At 45.8% G+C, this 17691-nt stretch overlaps 2 protein-coding genes across 6 annotated transcripts in view; one reads left to right on the top strand and one right to left on the bottom strand.

The window, feature by feature from the left end:
• C1H6orf120 (chromosome 1 C6orf120 homolog) lies at nucleotides 1-3051 on the top strand. Its single transcript, XM_003421985.4, has 2 exons — nucleotides 1-89; nucleotides 1415-3051. The coding sequence occupies exon 2, from the start codon at nucleotides 1463-1465 to the stop codon at nucleotides 2018-2020; it is 558 nt and encodes a 185-aa protein (XP_003422033.1). The 5' UTR covers nucleotides 1-89; nucleotides 1415-1462; the 3' UTR covers nucleotides 2021-3051.
• The window catches only part of PHF10 (PHD finger protein 10), a 27495-nt gene continuing 12737 nt past the window's right edge, over nucleotides 2934-17691 (bottom strand). For 3 of the 5 annotated variants that reach the window (XM_064293338.1, XM_064293328.1, XM_064293358.1), the window contains exons 7-12: nucleotides 16701-16810; nucleotides 11671-11860; nucleotides 10753-10914; nucleotides 5190-5298; nucleotides 4757-4945; nucleotides 2934-3139 (exon numbers count right to left, since the gene is read on the bottom strand). In XM_064293338.1, coding sequence (XP_064149408.1) covers nucleotides 3054-3139; nucleotides 4757-4945; nucleotides 5190-5298; nucleotides 10753-10914; nucleotides 11671-11860; nucleotides 16701-16810 — 846 coding nt within the window. In that variant the 3' untranslated portion in view covers nucleotides 2934-3053. The remainder of the gene's footprint in view (nucleotides 3140-4756; nucleotides 4946-5189; nucleotides 5299-10752; nucleotides 10915-11670; nucleotides 11861-16700; nucleotides 16811-17691) is intronic. The other 2 variants (XM_064293353.1, XM_064293346.1) reach the window with 1 other exon arrangement.

Genomic DNA, 17691 nt, shown 5'->3' on the forward strand with positions numbered 1-17691 from the left:
GGGAGGCCACGCCCCACTTCCGCTCCCCCGTGGCCCCGCGGCCGGGTCCGGATGCTACCCCCGCGGGCCAGCGCCCGCGCCGAGTGGTAGTGAGTCCGGGGCCGGGCGCCCTGGCGGGGAGTCGGGAGGTGGCAGAGGGCCGGAGCCCCCACTCCGCCTGGATTGAACTCCGCCTCTGGGGCTGGGCTCGGCCTGGGAGTTAGGGGACCGAGGGCGGGGGGCGCCCTCTTGGGGACGGGGGCGGGGAGAGGGCCCCCACCGCCTACGCCCCTCCTCCCCTCCCGCTCACGCCCCCTTCCCTTCCCGCCCCCTCTTCGCATGCAGACCTCTTACTCAGACCTCTCCCCACCCCCACTCACCCCTTCCTCTCATGTCCTGTCCCCTCCTCCTCACACTGTCCCCCTCCCACGTCCCCTCCCCGCAGGCCTCATTCCTTCCTCGGGTGTACTCCCTCCCCCCCTCCGCTGAAGCCCTCTCCCCGCAGGCCTCATTCCTTCCTCGGGTGCATGCCCCCCCTCCCCTCAGGCCTCATTCCTTTCTCGGGTGCATGCCCCCCCTCCCCTCAGGTCTCATTCCTTTCTCGGGTGCGTGCCCCCCCTCCCCGCAGACCTCATTCATTTCTCGGGTGCACCCCCCTCCCTGCAGGCCTCATTCCTTCCTCGGGTGCATGCCCCCTCCCCGCAGGCCTCATTCATTTCTCGGGTGCACCCCCCTCCCCAGGCCTCATTCCTTCCTCGGGTGCATGCCCCCCCTCTCCTCAGGCCTCATTCCTTTCTCGGGTGCGTGCCCCCCCTCCCCGCAGACCTCATTCATTTCTCGGGTGCACCCCCCTCCCCAGGCCTCATTCCTTCCTCGGGTGCATGCCCCCCCCCCAGGCCTCATTCCTTTCTCGGGTGCGTGCCCCCCCTCCCGCAGACCTCATTCATTTCTCGGGTGCACCCACCTCCCCGCAGGCCTCATTCCTTCCTCGGGTGCATTCCCCCTCCCCGCAGGCCTCATTCATTTCTCGGGTGCACCCCCCTCCCCAGGCCTCATTCCTTCCTCGGGTGCATGCCCCCGCTCTCCTCAGGCCTCATTCCTTTCTCGGGTGCGTGCCCCCCCTCCCCGCAGACCTCATTCATTTCTCGGGTGCACCCCCCTCCCTGCAGGCCTCATTCCTTCCTCGGGTGCATGCCCCCTCCCCGCAGGCCTCATTCATTTCTCGGGTGCACCCCCCTCCCCAGGCCTCATTCCTTCCTCGGGTGCATGCCCCCCCTCTCCTCAGGCCTCATTCCTTTCTCGGGTGCGTGCCCCCCCTCCCGCAGACCTCATTCATTTCTCGGGTGCACCCACCTCCCCGCAGGCCTCATTCCTTCCTCGGGTGCATTCCCCCCCCACCCCAAGCACTGAGGTGTCCCCTGCTGTCTCCCTGCAGACCGCCCGCCCATGAGGACGCCCTGTGACCGCGCACCCACCACCCACCATGGCGGCACGCTGGGGGCAGGCGCTGCTGCTGCTCTTGGCTGCCCAGGCCGCGTGGGCCGCGCTGGGCGCTGAGGACGATGAGGTCCCGGAGGAGTGGCTCCTGCTGCACGTGGTGCAGGGTCAGATCGGCGCCGGCAACTACAGCTACCTGAGGCTCAACCACGAGGGCAAGATCGTGCTCCGCATGCGGAGCCTGCGCGGCGACGCCGACCTGTACGTGTCCGACCGCACCCTGCACCCCAGCTTCGACGACTACGAGCTGCAGTCGGCCACCTGCGGCCCGGACTCGGTGTCCGTCCCCGCGCACTTCCAGCGCCCCGTGGGCATCGGTATCTACGGGCACCCGTCGCACCTGGAGAGCGAGTTCGAGATGAAGGTGTACTACGACCGGACGGTGGAGGCGCACCCGTTGGCGGAGAGCTCCTACTCCCCGGAGGGCGCTGACCCAGCCCAGCGGCGCGCCCAGGCCCCCGAAGACGCACCCCGGGAGGAGGAGTCCGTTCTCTGGACCCTACTCATCAGCATTCTGAAGCTGGTCCTTGAAATCCTCTTCTGATGTCCCGGACACGGGAGTGCAGCACCTTCCTCCGTGAAGCTGACTGCAGTGGCTGTGAGCTTGGCTACTTTGACCTGTTTGAAATTGGGGTTGCTTTTTCTAGCTGGGGATGGAGAAGTGAAGCCATACAATTCTGTTACCTCAGTTACCCGAGAGAAGCGGCAGCAGCAAGCACAGTACTGGTTTTCTATTAAAGATCAAAATTCCTGTCAACGGAGTATGCACAGTAAAACGTTTCAACTCCATTCTGAGTATTTGTCAGGCGACTAAAAAAATAATTGCAGTAATGTAGGTGTACGTAAAAAGCCAAAATAGCAACTTCTTGTGCAGTTACAGGAATTAGATTTAAAAGACTGGTAACTTATGATTTTATTCTAATTAAAGATTTCAATGAAGTTACAATGTCAGCTTTCAAGAGCTGCTAAAATCAAGTTTAAAACGTCAGGAGGCTCATTTATTTGCTCCTTCCTGGGTGCTGACTAAAGCCCCAGGTGCCTTCTGTTCAAGTTAGCTTCTCGCAGCAGGCAGGTGTGAACAGCGACTGTTCCTGGACCACGTCCAGTTAAGAACAAGTCTAAATCCAGCTGCACCATATTTTATTAGACCATGTGTAAACTGCATCATCTTGGGCACCTATTAATTAAAATTCCCAGTTATTAAAAAACATTGCTGTTATCTGTGGTAGGCCAGAAACAATTTACAGGAGAGCCAAGTGTCACGGCATGATAGTGACTTCTCAAGCTAATGGAGGAACAGTTAAGTATTTCAAATTAAGTTACTAAGTAATTCCACTGGATTTTTGCTGATAGCCAAACCTCCCAGAAATGACATTCCTGAAGATGAGTTGTTTCTCTACCTGGAATTAGTTTCAAGGGTAAGAACAGCTATAACAGAAATAAACCAACTTGTAGATTTTAAGCACAGTTAATTCCAAAAAATGTTTTATTAGCATAAAAATGAGAATGTTGTAAATAAATTGGCACCAAGTATTTCACTTAAATGCATATTACAATGTTGGGGTCAAAAAATCATTTTATCCCTCTTTGCTGTTTTTCCCCCTTCTGCCCACTTTCCTGGGCGTTGGGGGAGCTCGCTGACAACAATCACAAATCCAGCGACCTAGGAGAAAAATTATTAGTTACTGAAATCTTACTTTTACAGGACTGAATTTTAAATCCATTTAAGCTCTGGTTCCTTAGCTATCACTAATGATACTCCCCTGTGGCTCTGAGGTGGGAAGGGCACTAATGAGTTCCTTTAATATAGGGAGAAAAATGTGAACGTTATGCAGTAGTCCAAAGGGGGAGAGACAGTGTCACACAGTATAAAGGTGTGGACCTTGAAAAGTTAGTCCCTGACTTAGCACGCATTAGGGTTACCGTGTACCACACTTAGAGCTGTCCATTTGGTACACGTGCCTGGTAACATGTACTACATACAACGTTGCAGCTTATCATTTGCCCATGGTCTCGTTCTTAGATGTAATGCTTCCAACCCCAAGCACAAATAAAGATGGGATTTATAAAGAAAACCAAACCCATTCCCATGGAGTCAGTTCTGACTTATAACAACCCGATAGGACAGAGCAGAACTGCCCCATAGTTTCCAAGGAGCGCCTGGTGGATTCAAACTGCTGACCTTTATGGTTAGCAGCTGTAGCACTTAACCACTACCGCCACCAGGTTTCCAATTTATTAAGATAACTGATAATAAAACACAGTAATAATGAAAACTTAAAAAAAAAGAAAATTGAGGTATTTCACTTACGTCAGAACTTAGGACGGAATCGTCATCGTTGGAACGGAACCCCGTCGTAAGTCATGGACTACCTGTGTAATCCTTTGTGAAATTCAACCACTAGCATACTTAAAAAATTCAGTCACAGATCTTAATACGTAACCTGTTAGTGGATTTGGCTCCTGGCCTTTTTCTCTCTGCTCCTCACCTGCAGCTTGTGTGTCTGACAGCACACAGTGTGTCTGACATCACATGGTGTGTCTGACAGCACACAGTGTGTCTGACATTACATGGTGCGTCTGACAGCGCACGGTGTCTGACAGTGCACAGCATGTCTAATCAAGGTCCTGGCATACTAATTGAAACAGCACTTTACAACACATCAGATATTGATGCACTGTACTTTATACTTGGATCTGACTTACTACAGAACTTTAATTATTTAAGTTGCTTAGCTTAACGATTCCCGGGAAATTTAGTTTCAGGCATATAGAGTACTACAGTGTTAACTATGCCAATAAAGTTCTAAAATTTACACATATCTGTGTCATGTTTTAATTACTGTGATCCTTGATTCTGTGCTCATTTTAAAGTAACGGAATTGTCATGCTGCCTCTAACAAATCTGGTTTGACATGTAAAAAGACCTCGGGCGTTTTGTTAAGTTTCTAAATAAATGACATATAAAAATAAAATCCAGGCTTTGAAACAAACTGCTGTTGTTACTTTAGCTATTTCAAAGGAAAACATGGTCTCATGCTATACACTGAGCTATATATACTTCTTCAACTTTTAAAATAAGCATTCTACTGTCTGTCTTAAGCTGGGATGGCTGGGCATGAAAACAGGTGAGTGTGATTTGTATAATCGGTAACTCCGGTCACTGCAAACAAGAGGGTCTCTGGCTCTTCCTGTCATTACAGTGTTTATGTCTTCAAAGAAATGATGCTGGGACAGTTCCACCCCTAAAAACAGTGTTTTTTCTTTTTTTAGTCTTTACCTGACGGAATAGCACCAAGGCCCACACAGAAAGTATGGTAACCTCGGTCACACACATCACAGAACATCATTTCGTCTTCGTGGTGGGGCTGTCCACATACAATGCATGTTTTACACTCCATACACTGCCAAGGGTACGTCTTAATCATAGAAACAAGCTCCACGGTCATGTCCAGGCAAGAAGGATGGCCTAAATCAAAACCAGTATTAGTAGCATTCCACACAAGAAACTTTAACTTAATATGGCATAGTAAGTATCAGTTCAAGAATTCCCAAGAATGCTTCTAACGTTTACTGGCACGATGAGGAAGAACACACCATCTATGCTTTTCAATTTACCCTGAATCTTTAATGATTGTGTGGTTGAAGTAGAGCTGACGACTAAAAGTCCTAGGTTTTGAAGCAACAAGGAGGGAAGACATGTCAGTACTCACCGCTGTTGTCACATTGGGAGCAGTGTATAAGTGATTCGGCCTTTCCTTTCTTGTTGGACTCCTTACCCTTCAGACAAATTCCACATAGGGCATTTGGAATGGCCTTTGGCTGGAAGGGTAGAAGAGGGCTATAAATTCATGCCAGAAGGACTCACTATGGGTTCAAGAGGAATTGTTACTGTATTGCCTGGTTTTTACTTTCTGTAACTTGCTAATGGGAGCTTTTTGAATGACAAACTTGACCTGAATATGCTTAGGACATGAGATGGCCTACTAAAGCCTTAAATTTCATTTCAGAAAGTCAAGGAAACGACCTCACGTTAAGGTTCAATGTAGCATTTATTTATATGTATGCTCCTACGTGCACAGTCATAGCTTGCCATGTGCATGTTTACTGAAAACAGCTATGCGATTATCCCCTTCCCATGTCTACCAAAAGAGCTTAAGGAGAAAACATTCACTTTGAGATCTAAAACATAAAGAGAGAAAAACAGGCTCTCAGACAAGGAAAAATATTGTAGACAATTCAAAAAAGAAAAAAACAGACACCTTAATATGAGTGCTGCTCATTTTTCAGATCACAAACAGAGGGCACAGCCAGGAAAGGTGTCTGGGCCCTGGGCAACATCTGGAGCAGGAGGGGAGGCTCAGGCAGGCACCTCACTTTACCAGGGCAGAGGGTGCTGGGACACTCAGCCTGACCTCTAAGTGGGCGCTTGCTTACACTCTATGACTACCCACCCACACAAGGGTGGGAGAAAAGGCAGAGCAGGCGTGGGCCAAGAATGAAGTGGGGATGGGGGCACACATACATACGTATCAAAGAGAAATTGTTTTAAATAAAATTGCTTTATTACTGTTTTATTCCAGCCCAGCCAAACGCATCTTACGTTTTCCCTTCCCTAAGTCACAGAGCCAAAGAGGAATCTGAACACAACTAACTTTTCATGTCATAATCCAGCTGTGAAATGTCTCAACTAACACCTTCATAACCTGTTTGGCCTAAACACTTTGTTCTTAATTCTTTAAGCTTTATTCTTTAAATTATCTTTCTTTGCAAAAGATGACAGAGGCATTCAAAAATAATTTTTGGCTTATTTATTTTAAAAAAAAAGGCAACCTTATACATAAATATAATAAAAACAGTAACTAAACAATCACAGAGGTCTCTACAAAATAATAAATATCATGGAAGTTAGAGCATACATATTCAACTTTACCGTAACTGTCCTACGTCTCCTACGTGTGCATCCGTCTACCCCGCTCCCCCCAACAAGGGATCGTGTCACGTGCTCAAACCTCAGTCTTGCAGTGTAGCTACCCTCCACTGCTTCTGCCACGTTCTCCACGTAAGCTTCTCGTTGTCTTTTCCTATATCTAAGTACTAATCACTAGGAAGTGCACTTCTGTGATCCAGACTCCGTTCCGTTATGATCAAGTCTGTAACCACCACAGCGCACAGCAGAAAGCCACGTCTCCACCCACCAAAGCTACCAATTGTCTTTTGGTTATGGTACCTGTGCTAAATTATGTTTCTAATGCTAAATTATGTATCTAATGCTTATAGTTTAAGTCAAAAACTGGCAGAGTAAGTACTCTTAACACCTTCCACTGGAGTCAGGGAAGTGACGACACAATATTAAATCCTAAAAAGACAACAACTCATACAAGACCCTTTACAAAACAAAAGTAAAAAGAATAAAACACAAGGCTAGTCATTCACATTCTAGAGCAATTCAAGTTCTACAATCGTTAAAATATACAGTAAACACCTATGATAAAAGGGATACCAAGAAAATTCTAGGTTTACTTCTAAGCTTAACATCATAACGCTTTGATAAACCACTTAAAATTCCTTTTACCCAACAGCCTTCATTGTGGTAAGAAGAGGGAGATACAGGGTAGTAAAGGGAGAGAGAGAGAGAGAGGCTTTGGAGGCTTGCTATGGTGCTGCTCCAACTCCCTGCAAGCAGACACTGTTCGTCCAGCCTTCTGAGCTGTGGACGTACACTGCTGGCCCACAGGACTTTGATCCCACGAGTACATCTCTCGGGGGCTTGGAGAGTCGAGGGAAGAAGGAATACTGTGCACAACTCCCCTGGAGATGACACAACAGAGCCCTACGTGTCCAACCGAGACGTCAGTGCCTACTTCCAGTAACTGCAACATTTCACTTCTGACAAGAAAATTAAAACACTCATCCTAACAGTTCTCAGTATCACAACTGAAAGGCTCACAAAAACTACATCTCCACACAATTATCTTCCTGTTTGAAAACTAGCCAACGATAAGTGAGACATTTGTGGTGGCATTAGCACAGACAGATTTTAGCTATGAGTCAGAACTGACAGCAGGGGGTTTTAGCCTGAACCTAATAGTTATGCTTTAATTCCAGGTTAATGTAACCTAAATAATACTGTGCTACAAATAAGGGCAAGCACTAGTGAATCTTAACTAAGATTATCACACACGTTGTCATTTTTCTTAAACTCCCATCTTTTAAAGTACACACACACATACACACACACGTACACGTACACGTACTCGTGACCTTCACCTGGAAGCACCCTAACGTTGAGGCACATTGTGGCTTGTTAATACTCTTCAAAGAGGGGACGCTTTTAATAAACACGTTCACGTTGATTTGTTAAGTCTAGATACTGATTACAAGTCTTTCAAATATCAGAAACACTTTTAGCCACTAAAATGTTCACAAAAGATTTTAAAATGTGTGTTTTGCTTATTAGATTCCCTTGAGTACTATTCATTTAGGTTAATCTATGCTTTCTTGAAATTAAATCACTGATAGTATTTGCATAGTTCTTCATTGTTAGCCTGTGCTGAAACATTTATTTCAATATTTTAACCCATGATTCATCCAGGCTTATCGTGCAGAAGGTCTAGCTAACACTGGGAAGAGTTAGCAGGGCATGTACTTTGAACTGCCTCTCTAATCCAAAGCTCTCAGACCAGGAACGTACAATTGTTCATATCGGCTAACTTTCCAAAATGTAATCTTTGGTGTTCATTTGTTAAGCATGAATTTGAATCTTTAGTTCCAGGAAAAAAAAAAAAAATCGAGAAACCATGTATATAAAAACAAGCACAAAAATCACCTAGCTGCAGCCTATTTAACCCATCCTTGGAAGCCAACCCTTGTTGAATGAACTTTAAAATGTATTTGTTTGCAGCACTGTTTATAATAGCAAAAAGATGTAAGCAACCAAGGTGCCATCAACAGATGAATGGATAAATAAATTATGGGATATTCACACAATGGAATACTACGCATCGATAAAGAACAGTGATGAACCTGTGAAACATTTCATAACATGGAGGAACCTGGAAGGCATTATACTGAGTGAAATTAGCTGCAAAAGGGCAAATATTGTTTAAGACCACTATTACAAGAACTTGAGAAATAGTTTAAACACAGAAGAAAACATTATTTGATGGTTACAAGGCGGGGAGGGAGGGAGAGGGCATTCACTAATTAGACAGTAAATAAGAACTACTTTAGGTGAAAAGAAAGACAGCACACAACACAGGAGAGGTCAGCACAACTGGACTAAACCAAAAGCCAAGAAGTTTCTGGAATAAACTGAACACTTGGAAGGAAGGCCAGCATAGCAGGGGTGGGGGTTTGGGGACCATGGTTTCAGGAGACATCTAAGTCAACTGGCATAATAAAATCTATTAAGAAAACATTCCACATCCGACTTTGGAGAGTGGCGTCTGGGGTCTTAAATGCTAGCAAGCGGCCATCTAAGATGCATCAATTGGTCTCAACTCACGTGGACCAAAAGAGAATGAAGAACACCAAAGACACAAGGTAGTTATGAGCCCAAGAGACAGAAAGGGCCACATAAATCAGAGACTACATCAGCCTGAGACCAGAAGTACTAGATGGTGCCTGGCTACAACCAATGACTGCCCTGACTGGGAACACAACAGAGAATCCCTGAGGGAGCAGGAGAGCAGTGGGATGCAGGCCCCAAATTCTCATAAAAAGATCGGTCTTAATGGTCTGAGACTAGAAGGACCCCGGTGGTCATGGCCCCCAGACCTTCTGTTAGCCCAGGACAGGAGCCATTCCCAAAGCCAACTCTTCAGACAGGGATTGGACTGGACAACAGTATAGCAAAAGATGCTGGTGAAGAGTGAGCTTCTTGGATCAAGTAGACACATGAGATTACGTTGGCATCTCCTGTCTGGAGGAGGGATGAGCGGGTAGAGGGGTTCAGAAGCTGACTGAATGGACACAAAAAGAGAGAGTGGAGGGAAGGAGCAGGCTGTCTCATCGGGGGAGAGCAATTAGGAGTATATAACAAGGTGTATATAAATTTTTGTATGAGAGACTGACTTGATTTGTAAACTTTCACTTAAACCACAATGAAAATTAAAAAAAAAATCTATTTGTGATAAGCTGTGAAAACATGTATTTTTAAATTGTTTATAAAGACGTTTTCTAACAAGATATGGAACACACTAACTTGTTCAGTCGCTTTTCTTACTTCATAAAAAGAACAGTAAACGAGCTGTTGGCAAAGTCCTGGCCGTGCTGAGGCTGACCAACAGCCACCTGTCCCTCTGGATTGTTTACCACAAGCACAAACCTGACACACAACGAGATGCTTAGCTGTGCCACTTGCAAAACCTTCTGATCGCTGTGCTCAAACTCTCCTTCAATATACCTTCATAACCACAGTAAAAGCATATTCTAATATCACAAAGCAAAAGAACTGTATATTTCACTACTGCCATCCAAAATATAAAACTGGCAGCTAATTCCAACTCTTCTTATGGTATTCTTAAACCCTTAAACACAAATAAGGCTACTCACCTCTCACCCACCCTCTGAAGGGCAGGGGCAGGCAGAGAGAGGGACATTAAAAATACCAATTATGACAGCTGCTGCTAACCTACTTCTTATTCTGAGAATAACCAGATTAAAAAGTTAACAACTACATCTAAGCCAAGCTTCCTCACCAAATAATGTTTTAACACTTGCTAAAGAATTATATAAGCTATTCACCAAGTTTATGCTAAAAATGAGCACAATGTAAAAAACAGGCTTTACTATTTTCTATCCCTAGAACCACCTGAATGTGGCAGATGGACCAAAGAACTCTTAGACTAAACCCAGGTCGTTCTCAAGGGAAGGCACTACAGAATGCAATTCTGTCTAACAGTGACCCGTTCATTCACATAGCGTTTAGCAACACTAAATACTGCTGTATTTAAAATGCCAGATAATTATGAACTTTACAAAGTTCTGCCTATGAAGTAATTTTTTAAAAACCCATGTTTTCCTGGTTACTATTTAACAGACAAAAAAAAAACTTGCTTGTAAATTGTAAATATACAGAAAACAGACGCTAAACCATAGCCAGGAGTGACAGAGAAGCCACCAAGAGGAAAGCCAAGAGGAGCTGGCAAGGAGACCCCACAGAGCAGCGAGGGCACAGCAGGAGGGAGCCCGGTGCTGAAACTCAAAGGTAAAGGATCTCAGGGAGAGAGGCTGGTCAGGAAGGAGGCCCATTCAGGGGCTTTTTTCTTCTACCTTGTACCCAGGAACGGATTTGGACAGTACAGAACGTTTGGAACCATCTTTCCTTGGCGTAGCAGCTTTGTCTTTAGACTTGGATCTTCCCTGCGGGGAGTCCTCCGGGCCTGGCGGATGCGGAGGGCTCTCGCCATCAGACGCGTCCCCAGAGGAGGTGTCCTGCATCCAAAGACAAGAGCACAGGTCCTCGGGTTGAGAACAGAGTTGGTCTCTATTCCGGAAAGGATGGGAAATACTCTAAAACAGCTTTAAAGTTTCATCAATTTAAACAGAAAGTAAAATGATCACTAAATATAAGAGAAGGTCTTCCTATAGGGATACTCAGATCATTAATTAAACAGGAACATAGCAGTGTACTTCCCCAGCCAAGCAAGCTCCCCTTTCTCCGTGGCAACACAGTTTTGTTGTCAAAGTTAGCTCTGTCCAACATTTTAAGCTGTGTAGATAGCACGGGGAGTAAAAGACCGTGAACTAAGTCTTCGCACACTTGCTGAAAAGGCTTACGATAAAAACAAAGAGCCGATTTCAAGTATTAAATTTACAAAGCCCATGCACAGCTGTTTTTATCAATGCACACGATAAACAGCTGTACTTTATGAAAGCTCTATGGAAATCACAGGCAACTATGCTTTTTCAAAGAGCCCTGGTGACACAGTGGTTACAACACTTGGCTGCCAAACATGAGATCAGCGGTCCGAACTCACCCGCCACTCCAATGCGGAAATGTGGCAGTCTGCTTCTGTAAATATTTACAGCCTTGGGAAGCTTACAGGGTCGCTATGAGCCACAATCAACTTGGCAGCAATGGGTTTGGTTTTGGTTATCCTTTTTCAAAAAGATGTGGTGATACAGCTCAATTTAATATTTCAGGAACTCAATTAACAAAGGTCCAAAGGGAGAGGTGAGCACTCTCACCGAAGCGCCTTTGCTCTTGCGTTTCTCGTCACCACGCCCATCCTCAGCGTCATCCGAGTCACCATCACTGTCCAGGGCAGGGAGCTCGGGGTCCAGGGGGGGCTCGTACAGCGCTGTGTTCAACGGCAAATACCGCAGCTCATCAGGTGAGTACCTGCAGTGCAAGAGAACCGTCTTCAGGTTCCCTGTGCTGTGAGACAGAAAGGGACTACCTGATCAGAGCCAGGAAGACAGCCTTAAACTTCTCAGTTAACCCCGAGTACTCTGCTGAAAGTGAAAAGAACCTGAAGCTCTTACTGATGAAGATCAAAGACCACAGCCTTTAGCATGGATCACACATCAATATAACAAAACAAAAAACTTCACAACTGGACCAGTAAACAACATCATGATAAACAGAAAAAAGACTGAAGTTGTCAAGGATTTCATTTTACTTGGATCCACAATCAACACCCGTGGAAGCAGCAGTCAAGAAATCAAACAATGTACTACACTGGGAAAACTGGCTACGAAAGACCTCTTTAAAGTGTTACAAGGCAAAGATGTCCCCTTGAAGACTAAGGTACACCTGACCAAAGGCATGGTGTTTTCAGTTATCTCATATACATGTGAAAGCTCGATAATGAATAAGGAAGACTGAAGACCTGACTCCTTTGAATTGCGGTGCTGGTGAAGAATACTGAACATGCCATGTTGTCATTGTTAGATGCCGTAGAGTCAGTTCCGACTCGCAGCGACTCTGCACAACAGAACGAAACACTGTCCAGTCCTGAGCCATCCTTTCAATCGTTGTTATGCTTGAGCTCATTGTTGGCAGCCACTGTGCCAATCCACCTCATTGAGGGTCTTCCTCTTTTCCACTGACCCTGTGTTCTGCCAATCATGATGTCCTCCTCCAGGGACTGATCCCTCCTAACAACATGTCCAAAGTATGTAAGACGCAGTCTCGCCATCCGTGCCTCTAAGGAGCATTCGGGCTGTACTTCTTCTAAGACAGATTTGTTTGTTCTTTTGGCAGTCCATGGTATATTCAATATTCTTCACCAACACCACAATTCAAAGGCATCAGTCCTTCTTTGGTCTTCCTTATTCATTGCCCAGCTTCCACATGCATACGAGGCGACTGAAAATACCATGGCTTGGGTCAGGTGCACCTTAGTCTTCAAGGTGACATTTTTGCTCTTCCAACACTTTGAAGAGGTCCTTTGCAGATTTACCCCATGCAATGCGTCTTTTGATTTCTTGACTGGTGCTTCCATGGCTGTTGATTGTGGATCGAAGTAAAATGAAATCCTTGACAACTTCAATCTTTTCTACATTTATCATGATGTTGCTCACTGGTCCACTTGTGAGGATTTGTGTTTTCTTTATGCTGAGGTGCAATCCATGCTGAAGGTCTTTGTGGTCTTTGATCTTCATCAGTAACTGCTTCAAGTCCTCTTCACTTTCAGCAAGCAAGGTTGTGTCATCTGCATAATGCAAGTTGTTAATAAATCTTCCTCCAATCCTGATGCCCCATTCTTCTTCATACAGCCCAGCTTCTCAGATTATTTGCTCAGCATACAGATTGAATAGGTGTGGTGAAAGGATATAACCCTGACGCACACCTTTCCTGACTTTAAACCAATCAGTATCCCCTTGTTCTGTCCGAACAACTGCCTCTTGATCTAGGTAATGGTTTCTCATGAGCACAATTAAGTGTTCTGGGATTCCCATTCTTCACAGTGTTATCCATAGTTTGTTATGATCCACACAGTCGAATGCCTCTGCATAGTCAATAAAACACAGGTAAACATCCCTCTGGTATTCTCTGCTTTCGGCCAGGCTCCATCTGACATCAGCAATGATATCTCTGGTTCCACGTTCTCTTCCGAAAATGGCCTGAATTTCTGCAGTTCCCTGTCGATATACTGCTGCAGCCGTTTTTGAATGATCTTCCTTTTGCTTTAGCTGCTCGACGCTCAAGAGCAAGTTTCAGAGTCTCCTCTGACATCCACCTTGGTCTTTTCTTTCTTTCCTGTCTCTTCAGTGACCTCTTGCTTTCTTCATGGATGATGTCCGGGATGTCATTCCACAACTCGTCTGGTCTTCAGTCACTAGTGTTCAATGCGTCAAATCTATTCTTCAGATGGTCTCTAAATTCAGGTGGGATATACTCAAGGTCATATTTTGGCTCTCATGGACTTGCTCTGATTTTCTTCACTTTCAACTTGAACTTACATATGAGCAATTGATGGTCTGTTCCACAGTCGGCCCCTGGCCTTGTTCTGACTGATGGTACTGAGCTTTTCCATCGTCTCTTTCCACAGATGTAGTCAATTTGATTTCTGTGCATTCCATCTGGCAAGGTCCATGTGTATGGTCGCCGTTTATGCTGGTGAAAGAAAGTATTTGCAATGAAGAAGTCGTTGGCCTCGCAAAATTCTATCATTCGATCTCTGGCATTGTTTCTATCACCAAGGCCATATCTTCCAACTACTGATCCTCCTTCTCTGTTTCCAACTTTCGCATTCCAATCACCAGTAATTATCAATGCATCTTGATTGCATGTTCGATCAATTTCAGACTGCAGCAGCTGATAAAAATCTTCTATTTCTTCATCTTTGGCCCTAGTGGTTAGTGTGTAAATTTGAATAATAGTCGTATTAACGGGTCTTCCTTGTAGGCGTATGGATATTATCCTATTACTGGCAGCGCTGTACTTCAGGTTACATCTTGAAATATTCTTTTTGATGATGAAAGCAACACCATTCCTCTTCGAGTTGTCATTCCCAGCAGAGTGGACTATATGATTGTCTGATTCAAAATGGCCAATACCAGTCCATTTCAGCTCACTAATGCCTAGGATATCGATGTTTATCCATTCCATTTTTGACAATTTCCAATTTTCCTAGATTCATACTTCGTACATTCCAGGTTTCGATTATTAATGGATGTTTGCAGCTGTTTCTTCTCATTTTGAGTTGTGCCACATCAGCAAATGGAGGTTCCAAAAGCTTTACTCCATCCACGTCATTAAGGTCGACTCTACTTTGAGGAGGCAGCTCTTCCCCACTCATCTTTTGAGTGCCTTCCAACAAGGGTGGGGAGGGGAGCTCATCTTCCGGCACTATATCAGACAATGTTCCACTGCTATCCATGAGGTTTTCACTGGCTAATGCTTTTCAGAAGTAGACTGCTGTGTCCTTCTTCCTAGTCTGTCTTAGTCTAGAAGTTCAGCTGAGACCTGTCCTCCATGGGTGACCCTGGTGATATCTGAATACCAGTGGCATAGCTTCCAGCATCACAGCAACACACAAGCCCCCACAATACAACAAAGTGACAGGCATGTGGGGGAAACATGCCATGGACTGCCAAAAGAACAGATCTGTCTTGGAAGAAGTACCATGAAAATGCTCCTTGGAAGCAAAGATGGTGAGGCTATGTCTCACATACTTTGGACATGTTATCAGGAGGGATCAGTCTCTGGAGAAGAACATAGTGCTTGGTAGAGCGTCTGCGAAAAAGAGGAAGACCCTCGACAAGGTGGACTGACACAGTGGCTTCAACAATGAGCTCAAGCATAACAATGATCACGAGGATGGTGCAGGACCAGGCAGTGTTTTGTTCTGTTGTACACAGGGTCACTATGAGTCAGAACTAACTCAACAGCACTTAACAACAATAACAACAACAACAACTTTTTAAAAATAATCTGAGGTTGTAATTTTTCAGTTGGTGCTCAAAGGGGAATAAATAATAAATAACAGGCCTGAACATCTTTTCCAAGACCAGTAACATAAAATACACATTTGATTTTTATTATCAAAAGACAGTGCCGCTCCCCTTGACCTCTCATGCAAAAAGGAGATGAAAAACATCAGCAGACACGGGCAACATTGGCAACACAGTTGGTGCCCCATAGCATGGCCCCTGCCCAGACGTGGGTGCAGACGGTGTCCCAGAGCACAGTCTCAGCCCGGGTGTGGGCCATGTAGCTCCCTGTGTCCTATGCTGGAGCTGAGCACCTCCAACCAAGGATCACAGCAGCACCACCTCAGATAATGATATGAGAATGAAATCAATCAGTACATGCAAACCACACCATGGCACTGCATGCCGCCCCAGTCAAGAAACTGAATGTTCAGGCACAAATCACTGGCATTAATTTATATTTAATCTAAAACCAGACTACTAGCCCCTCCCACAAGTTCAGGGCCAGGAGGCGGACTACCGAGTAGCATCGTCCCCATAGGCTCAGGCCCAGAAGGCTCTCTAGGTCCTTCACTTAGCCAGCCCTCAGGAGCCTGATCAGGCCTCACTGAGGTGTCACACCACCAGCAAGGGGGCAGCAGGAACACTGGCACATCACGTTAATGTTTGCTAACCCTTGGCTAAAAATTGACTTACAAAAGCAAGTATGATTCCATACGTCACACTCTGTTCTCTAAGGAAGTCTCTCTCCTAAAGAGCACGTGGCTCCAAAGTAAGCTTTAAAGCTGAAATAAAACTGAGATCTTGAACACAGTGCACCTGCTTGCACCTTCAGTTACAGTCCAGGTTATAAATAAGAGGGAAGCAGCACTCCTGGTCAGGCAACCAGTCGCTGCTCCTGGACACTGAGGCCAGCGCTCATCACACTGCAATCCGCATGTGGTCACAGAGGCAGCAGTGAGAACGCAGGCTCAGCAGCAGGCCAGGTGGGGCTGCCTGCATCTCCACCAAGTCCAGAGGGGAGGTGGGCTCCTGGGCCAGGCAGGGACCACCCTTGGCACCAACTAGGAACCCAACGGGAACAAAAGCTGGGAGAAGCACCATGGGCACACAGAGATGGGCACCCCAGGCTTCTCCAGCACCTTCAAATGCTGGCTTTTCACCACATAGACTGTTCTTCTCCATAGAACCAGGGAAGATGCAGAATGCTGACAAAAATTCTACATAGCAGGCCACTGTGACATATTCAAACCCAAAAGTTTCTAGGAGGCAAGTACACAAGGTACTGAAATCCCTCACCCACAGCCAGGCTAAACTTATATAAAAACGCTGAATACCTTTTGTAATACTCTTGGAACTGTCCCGGGATGAGAGCCACAGGGTAAGAGCTAACCTTCGTCCGCTCTGTAGGTAACACCTTGTACTTCCCTTGAGGCACCTGGATAACCTGTGTTAACATGAAAATAAACACACTCATTTCCATATCCAGACTCAGTGCTTTAGAAAAACAGTCCCCCTGCTCTCCACTGCGGTTCCCTACCACCTAAGACATTGGAAGCTGGGACCTACAGGAGCAAAAGTGCTTCTTAGACTACACACGGTTGTTTAGCTACCTCTTTACCACGATCTAACTTCTTAGAAAAGGCAGTGTAAATCTGCTCGCACTCAGCAGCCGTGTGGCCTGGGCAACTTATACAACATGTCTGCAGCTCAATTTGTCCATCTGTGAAATGGGAGTAACATGAGCTTCGGCCACACAGCAACCGTGAGAATTAAATGAATCAGTATGGACAGCCTCTTAGACCACCACCAGGATACAGAGCAAGTATGAGTTGTCAACCATAAAGCAAAGACACAAGTGGCATAATAAAATCTATTAAGAAAACATTCTGCATGCCTCTTTAGAGAGAGGCGTCTGGGGTCTTAAACGCTAGCAAGTGGCCATCTAAGATGCATCAATTGGTCTCAAGCCACCTGGAGCAAAGGAGAAGGAAGAACACCAAAGACACAAGGTAGTTATGAGCCCAAGAGACAGAAAGGGCCATGTAAACCAGAGACTACAACAGCCTGAGACTAGAAGAACTAGATAGTGCCTGGCTATAACCAATGACTGCCCTGACAGGGAACACAATAGAGAATCCCTGTAGGAGCAGGAGAGCAGCGGGATACAGACCTCGAATTCTCGTAAAAAGACCAGACTTAATGGTCTGACTGAGACTAGAAGGACCCCTGAGGTCATAGTCCCCAGATCTTCTGTTAGCCCAAGACAGGAACCATTCCCAAAGCCAACTCTTCAGACAGGGATTGGACTGGACTATGGAATAGAAA

Source organism: Loxodonta africana, chromosome 1, assembly GCF_030014295.1.
Source record: "Loxodonta africana isolate mLoxAfr1 chromosome 1, mLoxAfr1.hap2, whole genome shotgun sequence".
Classification (NCBI taxonomy): domain Eukaryota; kingdom Metazoa; phylum Chordata; class Mammalia; order Proboscidea; family Elephantidae; genus Loxodonta; species Loxodonta africana.

Excerpts from the sequence above, each read along its gene's own strand:
- C1H6orf120 (XM_003421985.4), top strand. The coding sequence starts at position 1,463 with ATGGCGGCACGCTGGGGGCAGGCGCTGCTGCTGCTCTTGGCTGCCCAG.